General features: G+C 41.4%; 1 protein-coding gene across 6 annotated transcripts in view; it reads right to left on the bottom strand.

The window, feature by feature from the left end:
* PRC1 (protein regulator of cytokinesis 1) overlaps nt 1–19,454 on the bottom strand; it is a 50,275-nt gene that overhangs the window by 16,624 nt on the left and 14,197 nt on the right. For 4 of the 6 annotated variants that reach the window (XM_073618500.1, XM_073618501.1, XM_073618504.1 and 1 more), the window contains exons 2-12: nt 16,224–16,356; nt 14,295–14,417; nt 11,492–11,722; nt 8,686–8,856; nt 8,348–8,497; nt 6,638–6,785; nt 6,421–6,557; nt 6,134–6,229; nt 5,265–5,411; nt 4,174–4,290; nt 587–694 (exon numbers count right to left, since the gene is read on the bottom strand). In XM_073618500.1, coding sequence (XP_073474601.1) covers nt 587–694; nt 4,174–4,290; nt 5,265–5,411; nt 6,134–6,229; nt 6,421–6,557; nt 6,638–6,785; nt 8,348–8,497; nt 8,686–8,856; nt 11,492–11,722; nt 14,295–14,417; nt 16,224–16,356 — 1,561 coding nt within the window. The remainder of the gene's footprint in view (nt 1–586; nt 695–4,173; nt 4,291–5,264; nt 5,412–6,133; nt 6,230–6,420; nt 6,558–6,637; nt 6,786–8,347; nt 8,498–8,685; nt 8,857–11,491; nt 11,723–14,294; nt 14,418–16,223; nt 16,357–19,454) is intronic. The other 2 variants (XM_073618502.1, XM_073618505.1) reach the window with 1 other exon arrangement.

Below are 19,454 nucleotides of genomic sequence, written 5' to 3'. Positions count from 1 at the left end.
CAGCTGGGAAGGGATCACTTGAGCACTTCCAATGATTAAATGCTGTGCCTGTCACTTCCACTCACCTTATTAACCTCTAAGGTTTCACACAGACAGAACGATTGGGTGTGAGTGTTAGTTTTGCAGGACGACCTGATCAGACCCCTCCATTATCCTCTATGGAGCAGCGGATGTAAACAGACAAGTGTCCGTTTACAATCACCAACATCCAATCCGATCATAGCTGCTAAAAATATAGACAAATGCGTTACGAGCAATCCGTTTACATCCGACAGCCCATAGAGGAGAGCGGGCTGTGTCTGTATCCACTCTGCATAAGCGAAGCAGACACGGACCAGCCATCCACCTGCTCAGTGGGGGATCAGTGGACAGATTCTCCACTGAACAGGGGGACTTCTGGAAGAGTCCGTCCCGTGTGGAAGGGGCTTAACATCCACAGTCTGACTAAGCCAGGAACAGTGGCATGTAGGCTAAACAAAGGGCTAATTGAATAAAAGCTGTTAATGTGAAATCATATAATAGACGGGTAAATATAACATTTTATGCACGGTTTTAGCATCAAGTTTTCATGTTGCCTTGAACTAACCTTGCCACCACTAGGAGGTGGACGTGACACAGGAGAATGGCATAGTGTCCCACCGAATGCAGAGCGCAGGGTGCTATTGGTGGTATTGGAAACATATGTGCCATTAAGCTGAGGGAAAAGCAAGCAAAAAGTTAGTATTAGGAAGAGGGATAGAAACAAAAAGCACATGCATGGCCTAGTTACATTCATGCTGGAGCAGACTGAAGTAGCATTCATTGAACAAAAATTGAACCACATTACAAAAACAATGGCGTTTTGTGAAAAGCAGTACATCGCATTAAAAAAAAAAAAACAAAAACAGATTTTGGATGAAAGGCATGCGTGGAGTTACTGAAAAATTATCATGCAGGTTACACATCCATTTTGTCATGTTTTATCCAGAAGATGGAGCAAGGAAATTCACTATATTACTGGGAGGAAGATTAGTTTTCACAGTTGTTTAGGATGCATGCATGTCAAGAAGAAGCATTACCCTACAGTCCCTCAATTACTATGACAGGGTTCAAGTCAGGAACCACAAAACCATTCTGAAGTGCAGTAAATCAACATAGAGAGATAAAGAGATAAACTCTAAAAGACACAATTCATGCTCTAAGTGTTTGATCATCCTCCTTTTCAATCATCATCAGCAGAATTTAATTCCTGAGGTCAGATGTGGTTGGCATTTTGAGAAAATGCAAGAATTGTTTGTGTGTCTACAGTGCATTTATTTTCTCAATTGGGAAAGCTTAAAGGAAGTCTGTACTGAGAGAATTATGTAGGCTGCCACTGAAAAACACTAGGTGCCTGGCTTACTTAAACACCTTCTGAGACACCGACCCAATACAGTCAAGCAGATCAGGCATGTCAGAACTACAAATCTACATAACTGTGCAATGACAGTACTAAAGCCATTAGATCAGCATGACAACTAGGAATTGGTATTTTCAGAAATATTCCAGCAATGGCAGCCTCCACAGTTCTGCAGTACAGGTTTCATTTCAAGTCAAACGGGGTTAAAATGCAAAAGGGAAAAAGTCCTGGAAGTCGCACATCTCTTCAAAACGTGTATTAAGGAAGGAAGGTGTATGACAGCCTCAGCCTTTATCTCCAACCAGGCCACGCTCCCAACATGTTTCACTCCGCCGCACACGTAGCTTTGTCATGGGGATGTCCCCATGATAGGAGCCTGGGCTGAGGTCGTCATACACTTTCCTAGGGGGTTTTGCAGAGCTGTACGACTTCCAGGACTTTTTTTTTCATTAGATGTCTGGAGCTGGGATGAGCTCTGTCCTTGTCTGCACTCTAAGCAGTTGCTACAAAAGGGGACATGGAGCCTTGAGCAGCACTTGTCAATTTAGTTTGGATTACAAGGTTAAAATTCAGCCCCCCTTAAAGTGCCTGTGTTAAAAAAAAATCCTATGAAGCTCCCTAAAAATGTTTCCAAAGGTAACAATACACCTTTTGGTGCCCACACTTCAGCAGTTCATAAGGAATTAAAAACCTTTTAAGCCACATCTGCTTCACTTCAATGCATAAGGTCTTCCAAAACCAAAAACACCCAGGACAGTTTTTCCTTGCTGGGCCTCGTTTAGAGAAGCTGATCTAGCCTATTATACAGCCACCAAACTGATTAAAACCTGCACCAAAATAGTACTAAAAATTAACAAGTATTTACTCTGCTGTTAGTCCCCTATGCTCACAGTGCCAATCCTTCCCAGGTACCTTCTTTCATATGGTATGGAAGTACCTCTGGGAGAAGATGGAGATTTTGAATGATTTTGGCGACTGGTCCCTTGGGCAAGATCCGGCTTTGGCGCTACTAGGAAGTATGGAGGACATTGTAGCCACTAGGCATCTGAAATGTTTTCTCTTCTATGCTTTGTATTATGCTAGAAGGGAAATCCTCCTCAGATGGAAACAGGCCCCGCCAACGGTTAATACCTGGATAGCTGCAGTGAATGCTGTCTTGCCATTATATAAATCGACTTATAAGAGCAGAAAATTATCCAAAAATTTCGCAAAGGTCTTGTCGCAATGGATTGATGCATACAGTTCAATGTCTTAGGGAACTTCATAGACAGATTAATCTCTCTCTATCTCCTTTGTATGCACCCTCCCCTTTTTTCTCCCCCCTTCCCCTTTCTACGCCAACACCCCCCCCCCCAGAATGCGGCAAAATATGGTGCCTAAAATTCTCCATAGGCAACGCTTTAAACACCTTTACAGTTTACCAGTTTAGAGTTGCACAGGAGGTGTGGTGCTAGAATTATTGCTCTGACGTTCCCGACAATACTTCACGTGTGGTGCGATTACCGTTTACATATGCGTTCGCATTAGTGTGTGTAAACGGTGGGATGGGGGCGCTTTAAAGTGGATGTAAACCCACTCATCATTTCTAAATTACTTCCATAGTGCTAATCTATAAGGATATAGCCGTCATATCTCCCCTTTAGCTGTTTGGAGCCCTGCAATACTCTGGATTCTGTGGGCAGGTCTGTTGTCCAGGGCTCGGTGGGTGGAGTTGTGATGTCAGTAGACTCCCCATCCACCTCTACACTCCCCTTAGCCAGGCATCGATATTTCTTACACTGAACTTCTGCTGGCCTCGTGGGTGTGGGTGTGTGTGTGTGTGTGTGTGTGTGTGTGTGTGTGTGTGTGTAGTACACAGAATGCCTCTCTCACACACACGTGTATGAGATAAGAAAGTGACCTGTCACTCACAGCAAAGGGGAAGAAACAGACACCTATTTCTCTGTGTCTGTTTTTATCTTAGCTGGATTACCTCTTTGTGGCAAGGCTGGGCACAGATGAAATGACATTCTCTGTGGTAAAAGATATGTCTTAATTAAAAAAAAAAAAAAAAAAAAAAAATGGGGGGGGTTTACATCCAACTTTAAATTTTTATTATTATTTTATACTTTTTTTTTTTTTTTTTTTTACTACACTTCCGCCACCCACTGAAGTGATCGAATGGCTAATTATTCACTTGGATCATTTCTGCATGAAAGAATCACCATCTAAAAATGTACATACCGGAAAGAGGCCTGTAGGTGTAGGCATCATTCCGGTATAACCACTGAAACCGGGAAACGTCCATGGACATCCTCTCGGTGGGAAGTGGTTAATAATGGTAGATGGAAATATAAATTAATACTAAGCCATACAGTTTTGTGATTTTGATTATTTCAAGCTGGTCATACTACAGCAAATGTTAGCAAACTGTAGAATATAATCTCAACTGAGACACTGCCCTAGTCTAATCTGTCTATGCTCAGCTATTAGTTTACCTCTCTACCTGGTACATTTAATGTGCTCTGGAATTTCCACCTGAACAATATTACACACATATTCAAATTCTACGATTTTTTTTTTTTTTTTTTTTTTCTGTAATTTTTCTAGGGATCTCATTCAGCACTCAACAGTTTGAACTCTGTCCTGGGCATATAGTACTTATAATCTATCTACAACATAGAACAGATATACAGTAGTATCATCAAGGGCATAAGCAGTATCAATTCAATAAAGGTCATTTGGTTACTTGATTATACAATATGCTACTGAAAAGAGGAGCATAAAAAAATATTCCAATTATAGTTAGAGCTCACCTTGCGCACTTTATTATTAGGAGTAGTAGTAGAGCCAAGTACTCTTCGTTTATTAGGCGTTCTTGGAGCACTTCCATAATGCATCTCCTCCTCTAACTGACGAGACTTCTTCATTAACTGCATTTAAAGATTGAGAGAAAAAAAAAAAGTTTGTTATCTTAAAGAGGAGCTTCACCTTAAAAAAGGGAAGTTCTGCTTTATTTCCTCCTCCCCCCCTCTTCTACTACATTTGGCACATTAAAGCAGTGTTCCACCCAAAAAAAACCCAAAATTTTTAAAAGCCAGCAGCTTCACATCCTGTGGCTGCTGGCTTTTAATAATAGGACACTTACCTGTCCTGGAGTCCCGTGATGTCAGCACCACAGCTGATGTTTCCACCACCATTGCGGATAAGGGAACCCGGCAGTGTAGCTTCACGCTGGGAACCCTACTGTGCATGCGCAAGGCCCTGCTCCTCTCTCCTACTGGCCCGGTGACAGGTGGAGGAAGAGGGAGCCCTGGGGTCATGTCACGGGCCGCGGCCCAGACTTCCGGAAGTGGGAACAGGATACCTGTCAAAAGAGAGGTATCCTGTCCCCCCCCCCCCCCCTAAAAGGTGCCAATTGTGGCACCAGAGGGGGAGAGGACACAAATGAGCGGAAGTTCCACTTTTGGGTGGAACTCCGCTTTAAAATGTTTTGGGAGTGGGTAGCTAATTTTGATAGGTACCCGCTCCCACATTTGCTTCTCTCGCCTCTTTGCCTGCAGCCTTCTAGAAAATGTCACAGGTCCCAAAAGGCTGCAGAACCATTCACACAAAGAGCAGCGTGGCTCACACATGCGCAGCGGGAAGCCAGCTATGGAGCCACAAGGATTGCCAGCCGGCTTCCCACAATGAAGGCATCGGGGACCCAAAGACCAGCGAAGAATCAGCCCAGGGTGAAGATCCTCTTTAGGTTGTACAAGATCTCCAAACAAAATCAAAACCGATTTTTCCCATGATTTTATAGTAAATGTACCAGGATAACAGTGCGGGAACATTATATTTGCAAGAAGAAAAAACAAATGGCATGTGATAAATTAAAAATAAATAAATAAAATACAAATCTTACTCTCTCCTGTTTTTCCCTTTCTTTCTCTAGCTGAAGCTGATTCCATTGCTCTGCTACATAGTCCATGAATTTCTTGCCATTCACAAAGAATTCCTGTTGCTGTTCCTCTTCCCATGCTTCAATCCGAAATTTGAGTTCTTCTTCCAGCTGTAATAAAGACAATAAACAGCTTAGTTACTATAAAACATACCTATATCTAAATAAAAAACATTTTTCCTCTTGACAGCAAACACTGAAATTTGTCTTTTAGTTTATAATTCTTGGCCCGATTGCTTTCGTACTTTGTGATGGGGGGGGGTTATGGGGGAAGGGACGGAGGCGGGTGGATACCAGAGCTACACCAAATTTTGCACTCTCCAGTTTTAGTAAATCAACCCCTCTGTGTTTGCACATCAGGGCATGTAGATAGGTAAGCCAGTATTTTAGATGTGCAATGTCTATGCAATGCACTTATGTGCATTATCCGTTCACTATGTAGAAAGTCTATGACCAGTAGGTTTAATTTAAAATGACCCTGACCTAGATTAAGCCAACAGTGCTGCAGTGCTGGCTCCTTGATGTGCCCATCAATTCCTGTGATCAGCAGTCTCGGCTGTCTTATCAAGTCAGTATTTACACAAAACAAGTTGAAATTACCATTGTGATGCGGCAGGGGGTGACTTCTCATTTTAGCATCAATACTGTCTTTATACACCTAAAGTTGGGGAAGCACTGTAGAATATATTAACAATATAACTGTCTCCATATAAGGTTCCCTTTAGTAAATACTAAATACCCTAAAGATGATAGATAACATCCTCACAGAAGTATAGCAATCATGTCAGAGAATAGGCTAAACACAATACAAGAGGCTTCTATAGATAACATACCTTTGGAAGCATTTTCTGTAGCTTTGCTCGCTGTTTTTCTTCCTTTAAAAGATTTCCTCCGCGGTTATTATACCTGTTAGGGTCTGTTGCTTTTTTCTAAAGGTGGTAAGGAAAAAGACAGGCAGAGATTAAATCACATGGGCGAATGTTAGGTTCTGTAAAAATACATTACTAATCCACATACAGTTTCATGAATTGAAGGGAACATCATCATAGTTATAAAGTTACTTTTCCATTAGCACAGTAAATTTTATTTGCTCTTTACAAAAAGCTCTTGATTTACTTACATCAAGCTCCAAGAAAAGATGCCAGTTCTCTTCCCACTTATTGACCCCTTCAAACATCTCTTTATGCACTTCATAATGTTCCTTAAGGTGGTTGATTTCAGCATCATGCAGACTGAGCAGGTCTTCACTGTAGTTCTCTGATAAGTGATGAATAGTTAGCGTCTGTAATATAATATACAGCAATAACAGTCTACAGTACATCAGTAAATCTACTTACCATCATAATAGGGAGTAAATGCTCGTCTTTGTTCATCACCATAAAAACATTTGTCCCAGTAGGATTTTATCTCTGTACGAATAACTTCAATTACATTTTTAATATTCTGCAACTTCAGTTCTTGCAAACGGTCCAGTTCATCTTGTAACTTAAAAGAAATATTGAGAACTGTGGTTAAAACAGAATTTTGTGGATTTATTACCACACATAGTATGGGCTGTTACCTGTAGCCTTTTTTTTAAGAGAGAAGGAGAGAGACAGAGACATACACATACATACATATACACACACACACACACACACACACACACACACACACACACACACACACACACATGGAAAAAGACTAGGCCCAGGAGCCTTTTGGCAAGCTGGAGGCTCCATGTCACCAGGAAGAATGTAACCATCATCCGCCACCCCAAGGGATTCACTAGTTTTGGACATAACAGTTTTGGGGCCCTCGCCTTTCAGGCATGCCAGGGCAGCCACAGGATAGTTAGGAAGTGTTGCAATTCACCACTGTAAGGTATCCCAATGTTTTAAAGTTCAGCAAAAAACTAAAACACTAAATTCACTGGCAGCCACATTCTAAGACTAATCTAACCCTGTAAAGCAAAAATCCCTATACATACCTTTTGCAGCAGGTCCGGTCCGGACCCACGCTGAGCTGTCAGCAACGGCAACCGTCAACAATGGAAGTACCATAGTAGGTCTATGGGCAACATCACTTCACAGACGGTTTCGGCTGTCTCTTCTACAAAGCATCTGTTGCTGGAGACCAGACCGTTTGCAGAAAAAGGTATGTATAGCGCTTTTTGCTACACAGTGTTAGATTAGTCTTAGTTTTTGGGCAGTGTCCTGGCTCCCTACCTTGCATGCAGTTCCCCCAAAAGGTAACTGGAACCGAAGCCATGGTGCAGAGACCCACATACTTAGCTGCACAATACCACATACCTAGCTGCATTGAGCATGCATGAGGTCCACGCTAGTGCTCGCGGGACCCCATTCTGTCACTGGGTGCGAGGTGGCAGAGGAACACTGGACCGGTGGAGAGTGAATTGGCCCACCGATGTCCCACCTAAATGCAACATACATCGGGGAAAGTGTGTAGTAACACAGGACAACACTTTTACAGGAGGGACTCTGTATATTTATCTGCTGCACACAGTGTATGGCTCATCTCTAACCCGAGGTACTGCCATAATGTTGACTTTTCACATGAACGTGGCCCTGTCTGGTCCAGGGCATTGATGAGCATGCACAAAGCAAAAGGTTCCCCCACATGCAGGGCAAGAAGGCCCGCACACATTTGGATAGAGTGGTGAGGCGTTAGAACCTTTTGGGTTTTCTATTGCAGTTTGTGTCCCCACTAGGGAGATTTACCCTCTCCATTTCTCCTAATGATACTTGGACAGAAAGTGGTAGGAAATCCATCATTTTACAGCTGTCACCAGAACAGGGGGCTAGAGATAAATCTTCCAATTGTGACAGCTTTTCCAGTGGCAAAATCGCCAAAGAGGATAAAAACCAGAGGGAAAGAGAAAAAAAAAAAAAGAAGAAGAAAGAAAAAAAGTCTATAAATACACCAACTGCTCAGACGAAACAATAGGAAAGGGAAAATGGTCAAATGCTATAAAGTTCCCTTTCACCCCAGGTCAAAAAAAAAAACAAAAAAAAAAAAAAAACAAAAAAAAAAAAAAACAATCTTACTGCTTGAATAGTTTTTCCTTTTGAACCAGTCATATGAGCAGCACAAGCATTCCTCTCCTCTTCTGGAATCCCAAGTCTATCCCAGAGTTCTACGATTTTAGACCGCAGCTCCTCACTCAGTGCTCTGTTTTGTCCAATTTGTTCTTCTAGCTGCAAGTTACAAAAACAAATAGTAAATCAGAAAAAGGGGAATCATTTTGTTTTACCCAATTCTTTAATCATTGTGACATGCTCAATCCCTTAAGTAGCTGCCACAAATAGCCAATTCTCATTTAAAAACGGCATTTGCTGCCGGCTAATGCATTAGTAAAAGCTTTGAAAACTAGGGAGTATCTCACCTGAAATAGAAGCTGGTGCAAAGCTTCTAGATTTTCCTTTGACAGGCAGAAAGCTTCTTCCTCTACACACACCACATCCCTCTCAAAGCTTGTATCAGGTAAGCGATCTAGTTCCTCCATGCACAGAATTATTTGTTTCTTTGTTTTAACAAACTCAGCTTCCCGGCGCTCCTGTGGTGGCAGCAAAAAAAATTTAAAAAGGAAAAAGAAAGAAAAAAAAGGGAGGTTAAGAATATACACCAGTGTATAAAAGAGTTCAAGTAAAAATTTATTTTTTCACCTTTTCGATCATTCAAATAAATGATGCGATTACTAAACTGGCTGCATATTTCAGAGACACACCACTCTAGGATTCTGCTCAGGATGTGAGAGAGTTTACCAGGCTTCAACAAGAGGAAAGTTGCAGGGCCCGATAATATCTCAGCAATTATTTGAAAGAGCTGTGCATCCCAGTTAGCAGATGTCTTTGCTGATATTTTTAAAGTCTCTCTTTGGCAAGAGGCTGTCACTTTGTGTCTGATGTCATCAATAAATTCCCTATTTCTTGCTTAGACTATTGCCCTGTGGCACTTACTTCCATTGTTATGAAGTGCTTTGAGAAACTGGTTCTCCGGCATGATAATAAATGTGTTTCGGTGGAGTTGGTTATCAATTTGTTCTCAGGGCTAAGAATTCTACATACGATGGCTTTAGCTTTACATTCTGCTTTGACCCATTTTGGAGGGTAAAAATAATCCAAATGCTTTTCATTGATTTTAGTTTGGCGAGTAATGAAATTTTACCTGAACTATGGAACTTAATCATAAACACAAAATGTATTGGTTTAGGTTCAACTCTTTGTAATTGGGTTTTTGATAGGCTTACCGATCAGCCTCACATTGTAAAAATTGGAGAGTACCCTTCCTGGACGTTGTCTTTTAGTACAGGGTTGTTGCAAGGATGTGTGTTAAGGCCAGATGACTCCACTGTTATTGAAATAAGGGACGTATCAGCAGGTGGTAGAGGTCTTGGTAGGCTGGTGTAAGGAAAATAATCTGGAGCTAAAGGTACACAGATTTTAGGAGGAGAAGGGGAATTGGTTATGTGACTTATTTTTGATGCCGTGGAAGTGGAGAGGTTGCAGGAGTTTGGTCTTATGGAACAATGCTTAGAGGAATTACCATGGTCAGTCTTGTGGCCAGCAGTTATTTTTGAGGAAGCTGAGCAGGGATGGGTTTCCTCCTAAGCTTCTATTAGACCCCTTTTTCAGGCGCTACAGCGCTAAAAATAGCGCCTGAAAAAAGCCTCAGCTGCAAACCCAGTGTGAAAGCCGGAGTGCTCTAACACTGGGGCGCTGTGCTGGCAGGGCGTCACAAAAAAGTCCTGCCAGCAGCTTCTTTGCAGCGGTGAATACACCGAATATAAGATCATCATCATATACACCGCTCCTCCCCATTTAAAACAATGGGGCAGCGCCACCGCAGCTGCGTTTTGCAGGCGGATTTAACCCTTTTTCGGCCACTAGCGGGGGTTAAAACCGTCCCACTAACAGAAGAATAGCGCCGCTAAAACGGCACTAAAAATAGCGGCACTTTACCGCCGACACCCGGGGCGGCTCAGTGTATAACGGGTCTAAGGGAGACATTGAAAATGTGGTGTGACAAGTTTTGTACAGCCTAGGATATAAAAGCCTTACAGAGGATAAAAATGGCACAAGAATATTAATACAGGTGTAGTTCTACCTAGTACTGAGGAACTGGAGGAAAGGAAAGGTCTTTGGAAAGCCCATAGTATTGTGAGGGACACTTCCCACCCAAGCAATATTTTGTTTAAACTGTCAGGCTTGGTTCACATATATGTGTATTGGATGCGTTTTGAACTGAATCCAAATTCGCATAACATGTGAACCGAATGGCTTTCAATAGAGCCGGTTCACATATGTCCGGGGCAGCCGCGGCCCCTTTTTAAAGAGTGCCCTGTGCATTTCAGGTGCAATTTCAAGTAAAAATACACACCCAAACTGGTGAAAAAAAACTGCAGACTCCTTTTATAAACCGTGGCCAGAAATATGTGAACTGAGCCTTATTCTCCAAGGAGTATTGCCTCCCATCTGCCAGATATTAAAATATTTTTTTTCCTCCAACAGGCAGGCTGGCTTTTGAATTCTAGGGAGCATACCAAGATAAGACTTAAGTCTTGTACACATGGGCCAAAAATCGCCAGGAACCGGCTTTCGGCCAGTGTGTACAGCTGTCTGTCCTACAAAAGCCAGTCTGACGGCTGGCTTCTGTCAAAACGGGCACACTGGAGAGCCAGCATCTAATAAGCACTGATAAATGTGTGCTTTGGTGGAGGGGAGGCTAGCCCCCATCAGAACACAAAGGCACAGCACTAACATCGACTGTGTTTATACGGTAAACTCTCAAGCCCGCCGGGATGAATGGATAGAATATATTATATATATATATATATATATATATATATTTCAGTGTGTACCAGGCTTTAAGGGGGTAGATTTTTCTATTATGTGTATATATTTTGTAGTGCTAGGTTTTTGTGTGCAACAATGGATGTTTTATGAGTGATCCTAGAAGGGACTACGTCTGTCGTTTTATTTCATGATTTTCATTAGACAATAATACATTTTTCTTCCTTTGATATATACATTTTGGAGAAGAGTAAAGCTGTTGCCCACAGCTAGTTTCCTTTCTCGAACATGCATTATACAGTAAGAAAGTGATAATCATAGCGGTAGCTATGACCGCTAGTCACATTTCACCCTTTTCTTTATTCACAGTTTTTAGATGCAAGGACATGTTACTGCTACCTTTTCGGCACAAAGTGCAGCCAAATGTCTCCTGAACTGGTCCAGCTCATCCAGGCTCGGAACCGGAATGTCAATGAAGTATGGAGTCATGCACAGAATGTCACACAGTTCTTGATCACGCTGCTTTAACTGCTTCAGTTCTTGAATTCGTTCCTTTTTTTGCTTTAGCATAACTTCAACTCGTGTCCTCATGTCCTTTTCAAGCTGTAGGATAGTGCTTTCTTCATCTGCCTGAAAAAGAGAATACCAAACAATAAGCAAGCATTTAAAAAAAGAGAATATGAGCAGACAGGTTTTTTTTTTTTTTTTTTATGCCTTAAAGGAGTTGTAAAAGGCAGGTTTTTTTATCTTAAGGAATTAAGATAAAAAACCTTCTGTGTGTAGCAGCCGCCCCAGCACCCCCTAATTACTTACCTGAGCCCCATCTCTCTCCAGCGATGTCCACGACGCTCCTCCTGATTGGCCGAGACACAGCAGCGGCGCCATTGGCTCCCGCAGCTATCAAAGTCACTTAGCCAAACAGGGGATAGAGGGGGCGGGGCTCCATGTCTGAATGGACACAGGGAGCCCCCATAGCAAGCAGCTGTGCAAAACCAACTGCACAGAGCAGGTAAGTAACACGTGTTTATTCATTTATTTATTTTTTTAAACAAACAAGACTTCACAATCACTCAAAGAAAAAAAAAAAAAAAAAAAAAAAAAAAAAAAAAAAAACAGGAAGTGAGGAAAATTCTTCAACAGCAACACAGACCAATATTTTTCTAAAAATATTTAAGGTTGGAGAAAGGCTAGAACTCCAGTTGTGAAGGAGCACAGACAGTAATAAAAAGCTAGGATGATAAAACCATTGTTACTATGACAGTGAGAGGTAATTTTTATAACTGAGCCCCAAGTACAAGTAAAAACCCAACAAGGATTCTAATCCTTACCCGTTCTATCCAAAACTTGGAAAAAAAAAAAAAAAAAAAAAAAAAAAAAAGTTGTATTATGTGAAAGAGCTACCAATATAGTTACAAGCATAAATTTAGAGGTACAGTAATTAACCACTTCCCGCCCGGCCCATAGCAGATGACGGCCGGGCGGTGGTTCAGTTATCCTGACTGGGCGTCATATGACGTCCAGCAGGATAGCATGCTGCCGCGCGCCCACGGGGGCGCGCATCGCGGCGATCGGTGTGTCAGTCTGACACACCGCTACACCGATCTTGGTAAAGAGCCTCCGATCGGCGGCTCTCCTGGCAGGGGGGGTCTGCGCTGACTGTTTATCAGCGCAGCCCCCCCTCAGATCACCACACTGCACCACCAGGGATCGCCACTAGGACCACCAGGGAAGGGGCAACATGTGGATGGCCAGGTATGTACCCCATGGCCATCCACATGTGCCCAGTCAATGCCCAATCAGTGCCCACAAATGAGCACTGATGCCCAGCAATGCCACCCTTAGGGGCATCAGTGCCGTCAGTGTCATCAGTGCCACCCATCAGTGTCCATCGGTGCCACCTGTCAGTGCCCGTCAGTGCCAACTATCAGTGCCAACTATCAGTGCCACCCATAACTACCCATCAATGCCACCTATGAGTGCCCATCAGTGCCACCTATGAGTGCCCATCAGTGCCACCTCATCGGTGCCCATCAGTGCCCGTCAGTGCAGCCATATCAGTGCCCGTCATTGAAAACGTACTTATTTACAAAACATTTTAACAGAAACAAAGAAAAACTTGTTTTTTTTCAAAATTTTCGGTCTTTTTTTATTTGTTGCACAAAAAATAAAATCCGCAGAGGTGATCAAATACCACCAAAAGAAAGCTGTTTGTGGAAACAAAATGATAAAAAAATTGTTTGGGTACAGTGTAGCATGACCGCGCAATTGTCATTTAAATTGCGACAGCGCTGAAAGCTGAATATTGGCCTGGGCGGGAAGGTGTCCAAGTGCCTGGTATTGAAGTGGTTAAACTAGACACCTTTTGCAAATCCCCTTTGCAGGCTATCCTTCACATTAAACAATAAAAAGATGTAAACTGCACTTTTATCGTGGTCTGGGCTTGCTGACCCGCCATTCCAGAGCATCAAACAGAGTGCAATGCAGAGGGACTACTTGTAAAGTTGGAGCTGTAGTGGGAAACAAGAGCCACATAGGCCTATTCCTCCTCTATAGATCTGGCTCCTGTCCCATGTGTAGTGATACCAACTGCACTCCACCTCTCCAGAGTGGTGCCAGCAGCAGGAAAGAGGAGCTCTTCAGGTCAGTGTGAAGCAATACACCGGGCATAATAGTATAGGGCTGCTTTCACACCGATGTGCTGCAGTTTACCCACACCACAGGTGCAGTGTAGCTAAAGCTTTCCTGCGTTTAGCCATAGACGTCTATTATATCTTGTAGTTTTTCAACCACCCCAACTTTATGTGTGAATGAGGTCTAAGGGGACCGCTGCCGAATGCAACTAAGGGCTCATTCAGAAGTGCAGCAGGCACTGCTGCTCCTCTGAAAAGCGATCCGAGTGTGTTGACAGGTGGTGAGGAGGCAATTTTTTGCCTCCTCACCACCTGATTTAAACCCATGATTGCTGTGCAGTGTACGCAATTGCGACACAGTAGTACAGCAATTAAAATTAAAAGCAATTAAATTTAAATCAGGTGTGAGGAGGCAACACTGGGTCTTTGACTTCTCCCATGTTGTTCAGGTAGATCTTCACCTCTTTAAAGGCTGCCTACCCCCTGCTCTATACAGTATGTATTAGAAACAATCGTGTGACTTTGTTTGGCAAACAGATTATGTCTCATTCATAATAGCACTATTTACTCACTTCAAATGGAGGAAGGTGCAATTCATTGCAGAGCACAAACAGTTCTTTACGGCAGACATCAATGCTTTTTAAAAGACGTTCCCTCAAATTTTCTTCTTCCTCTATCATTCTTGTTAAAAGAATCTACAGGGCATAGTGAACACAGGTAAGCAACGTGAAGAACACATCTTAAAACCTAACTGTATACAAAAGATAAAGAACTGCAGCCTACAAAGAGTTCAGGCACTACATTTGTACAAAACATACGAAACGCATTCGTTCTGTTAGCTGAAATGCCCCGGAGAACCGCGGCTTTTCCATGTATTTTTTTTTAGGATTGAAATAACTCAATACACCAAAACGTAAAAAAATACAGCTCAGCCACTAAGACTCAAGCTGAAAAAAACAATCCAACTTCAGTGCTATGGGGAAATCGCTGCTTTTCCTTTTTAGGACAAATAATTGGTTCTATCTTTTCACATCCCCGCTTGTTGTTTTTCCCTGCATGAGGTAATCACACATTCACTTTAAAGCCGTTCTAAAGGCGGAATTTCTTTTTCTTCCTTAATGCATTCTCTGCATGAAGGCAAAAAAAAAAAAAAAAAATCCTCCAATTATACTTGTCGTAGTCCGATCTATTCTCCAATAATGATAATATATTACACCTAAATTGTGCAAACTTAGCCAAAGAAAACACATATTTTACTAATTTCTATTTAGTTTACAAACTTTGTCTAAGCCAGACTTGGCCTTCAGAGTCACATAAGGTCCGTCCCCGCACAACCATTCACTAGGAAGATCATTGTTTACTGCCTTTTCTCTACCCCCAGCTGTCCCAGCACCTAATGCAACTGAGAACAGGGATCATGTCAGCGGGTATTAAATTAAAAGTAAAATATGTATGTATAATCTCTGCTCTTAGTTGCATAAGGGAATTGGACAGCAGTACACAAAATGTTTTGCCTTTCATTTCTATTTTAAAACTGAATAGGTGCGGGTTCTCATATACTTTAAAGTTACCCCTAGTACCCATATTAAAGTAGAAGTCCAGGCATAAGCTAACCAAGCATAAACTTACTCCCACCCCCATTCCAACTACCCTGTAAAAAAGGAAAGACATCTATACTTGCCTTATCCAAGGATGATCCCGTCCGGGCATATGATCTTGGTCCCAGCGCCAGCTTCAGTAAAGAGGAGGGAGAGCAGACAGACAACGGACGCCCCATAGTATGTATGTATGTATGTTGTCACCACTCTCTGTAGCTATTGTTGCTGCTCTCTTGCCTCCCCTGAAGCCAGCCGCAGGGGAGATCATGTGACCATAAAACAAAAAAAATTGTGTAGCGCTAAAAGTTCAACATGAAAACAATGTCCAACCAATGATGAATGATATCCAAGAAAAACTTAGAAGAAAGTCCTCCATGTATATAAAAGACTTCACACGAAGTCACTGAATTTACATCGACTATTTTATGAGTCTTTTATATACATGGAGGACTTTCTTCTAAGTTTTTCTTGGATATCTTTCATCATTGGTATGACACTGTTTTCATGTTGAACTTTTAGCGCTACACAATTTTGTTGTTTTACCGTTATATGCCTATATCCTATTGGCCGTGTTAGCTGCTTATCCCTCTTTCTTGGCAGCACAGAATTACTTGTTATCCTTCTCTTCTGAGATCATGTGACCAGACTGGAGCACCCTTAGATTAGGTATACACATCTCCTCTTTAGGATAGTTTAAAATAAGGGGTGGGTGAAGGTTTAAGCTTAGTTAGCTTTTGAACTGACTGTTACTTTAATACCTGCATTCAACAATCCCAGAATAAAATTAGTGAAAACTGTGTAATGGTTGTTTATTGCTTTGAAAATACCTCCTGAATCTGAAGCTCTTACAATTAGCAACCAACATTACTCAATGCCATTGTGCAAAGTGACCAACGGACTTACATTTACATGTCTCTTTACAGCATCAGTCCTCTGTAGCCGTTGGTCTTCTGGTATTCCAATTTCCTCCCATATATCCCGAAGACGGGTTAGTGCGGTGTTCAAGCATGCTACAGACTCTGCAGCAATTGCCTCACTAAATAAGAGAGAAAGGGAAATAAGCATTTGTGTAGGTAAAATGTAAAAATGCTATTCACAAATCTGTATAAAATCCCCATTACCAGACTGATGTTTAATGAATACATAAAAAACACAAAAACATGATTTTGTACTTGACATAAATTCAGTTTCTTGAAGTTCATTAAAGTCACAAAAATATAAGATTTTATATATTTTGTCAATCACATACCAGTTACCAATTTCAGCCTGTAACCTTTTTATTTTGTAGGATATGCTACTGTACATACACCCCTGATGATACTGCCAGTTTCTATTAGTTCTCGTTTTAAACTGACCACACTAAGCACTGAAGCAGACCCATGCTGGTGTGGTCAGTTTGCACCCCTGAGATTCCTGCTAGAACATATAGAATGCCATAGAGCTGCGCAATTAATCGTCAAGAATCGTTGTCACGATCTTAATAAAAGTGTTGCACAATTCTTGCTATGCAAAGGATTCTCTCCGCTCTTCTGAAGCCACAGCCACCAAAAGAAAGGAAGAAAAAAAAACGGGCAGTTTGCCAAGAATCAGAATATTCTTTATCAGTTAAACTAAGTGTGAACATTGTAACAATTTGTCAATGGAATAGACTTCCTGTGTAAATGAATTAAGTTTAACCACTTAAACCTTTTTCTGACATTTGTTGGTTAGAAAATCATTTTTTTTTGCTAGAAAATTACTTAGAAGTTAGAACCCCCAAACATATATATATTTTTATAGTAGAGACCCTAGAGAATAAAATGGTGGTTGCTGCAATATATTATGTCACACTGTATTTGCGCAGCGGTCTTTCAAATGCAACTTTTTTTTTTTTTTTTTCTCTCCAAAAAAACACCCCACACTAACCAGTAAAGTTAGCCCAATTTTTTTGTATAATGTGAAAGATTTTACGTCGCAAGAATCGTGAGCTTTTTATTCTAAGCAAAAAAATTGTGATTCTCATTTTGGCCAGAATCGTGAAACTCTAGAATGCCATGCCAAATGTACGGCGTGCCTTTATCTCCCTTTGTTTTCCCATCAAGTCCCTGACCCAGCCCTGCTGACAAGATACTGGATGGCATGCATTGCCCTGCATCTCCCATTGTCGGTACTCATCGCTGCCAAGCACTGTTCATTTTGACATCAAATATTGATTTAGTTTTAGTTCTAGTCTTAACTAAAATGCCATTTTCGTTTTAGTTGTATTTTAGTCATCTGAATTGTTTTAGTCGTATTTTAGTTGACTAAAATCTCCAGTACATTTTAGTTGTCTAAAATCTAATGGGTTTAGTTACATTTTAATGCATTATTTAAGCATTTTAGAATTGCCAAACATTATATACTCCTGGATAACATATTATTTATGGTATTAAAGCGGGGGTCCACCTATCGTTTTTTTTTTTTAGTTCATTCACAAACTTTTCTTCTCAGCATTACATACTCACATATTGTGTGTAATATGTCCGCCTGTGTCAGATTTCGTTGGAAAGAATAACTTATATTATTCACTGCAGGCGGTTTCCATCTTCATTGTGGGCATTTGAAGCCCACAAGCATTTATTTCCTGGATGTGGTGAATGCTGTGCTCCCAGCATTCACCGCTCGTTCCCGCACATGCTCAGTGGCATTCTGGGAAGCCTGAGACTAGCTCCCAGGAGACTGTGCAGAGTCTGGGAGAGGCTAGAAACACGCCTACTCCCATGGGAGGAGAACCAGTAAGTGCAAAGAAGAATAGAAAAATAAAAGGTAATTACGGCGATTTAAGTTTTTTTAAACGGCATGTCAGCATCTAGGCAAGGAAGAGAATACATACAGATATTGTTCAAAATTTGGGTGGAACCCCGCTTTAAGGTTTGGACATGCATTACAGACAGATTAATGGCCCGTACACACGATCCGAATATCGTACGACCGTTCTTGCTTAATAGTCGCAAGTAGAAATTGAATAGCTAAATAAAAAGTCACGAAAATTCTCTTACGACAGACAAAAAAAAAAAAAAAATCGGAAGTGATGTCATGTGTTGTAATGTAAAAATATAAATAAACGTGCCTGCGCTGAAAAAACAGATATATCCCAATAGTTGGGAGGTGCACGTTTATTTATATTTTTTGGTTTATGCGCGCAATGAAACGTGGTTAGTGTTTGCAGCTTATCTATATTTGTTTCACCTCACAGAGGCATCAGTCCATCTTTTGGCTCACAAGACCCCCACATAATTAATGTGTTGTAATGTATTTGTATTGTATTTTCGGACGACAACTATACTGACTAAACGAAAATCGTACGATCTGGAATCGTACGAGGAAAATTTTCGGGTATGTCCGATTGAATAATATCGGATGAACGGTCGTGATCGGCTGTCAAAAGTAGTGTACACACGATCCGAATATCGTACGATCCTTCCCGTACGATATTCGGATCGTGTGTACAGGCCATAAGCCATTGTGATATATAACATCTTTAGAAATAAAACCATGTTTCATAAACAAATAAGTTGAAAGTATAAAAAAAAAAAAAAAAAAAACCTGTAAACTCTATTGACTGTAATGCCATTGCACATATTACCTGAATAAATTATCAACATTAAATATTAAGAAAAAAAAATAAGAAAAGGCCTTTTTCTTAATTTTGTTTTCTTTTAGCAGCTTAGTAGATGCCCCCTTCATATTCTTATGTGGTAGTGCAGTGTTAATTTGGACATCAAATTTTGTTTTAGTCATAGTCTTGACTAAAATGTCATTTTAGTTTTAGTCCTGTAATCTCAATTGTTTAACCACTTGCCGACCGGCTCACACCGATATACGTCAGCAGAAGGGCACATACAGGCATATTAACATACCTGTACATTGCCCTTTAAGAAGCTCAGTGAGTGTGATCGTGGGTCCCGCGGACTCGATGTCTGCGGGGATACCTGCGATCGTCTCACAGAGAGGAAGAACGGGGAAATGCTAATGTAAACAAGCATTTCCCCGTTCTGCCTAGTGACAGGACACTGATCACAGCTCCCTGTGATCGGGAATCAGTGTCGTGTCACACATAGCCCCTCCCCCCACAGTTAGAACACATCCCTAGGACACACCAAACCCCTGCAGCAC

The sequence above is a fragment of the Aquarana catesbeiana genome, linkage group LG03 (genome assembly GCF_042186555.1).
Source record: "Aquarana catesbeiana isolate 2022-GZ linkage group LG03, ASM4218655v1, whole genome shotgun sequence".
Lineage (NCBI taxonomy): Eukaryota > Metazoa > Chordata > Amphibia > Anura > Ranidae > Aquarana > Aquarana catesbeiana.
This window is presented reverse-complemented; position numbering and strand designations above follow the sequence as displayed.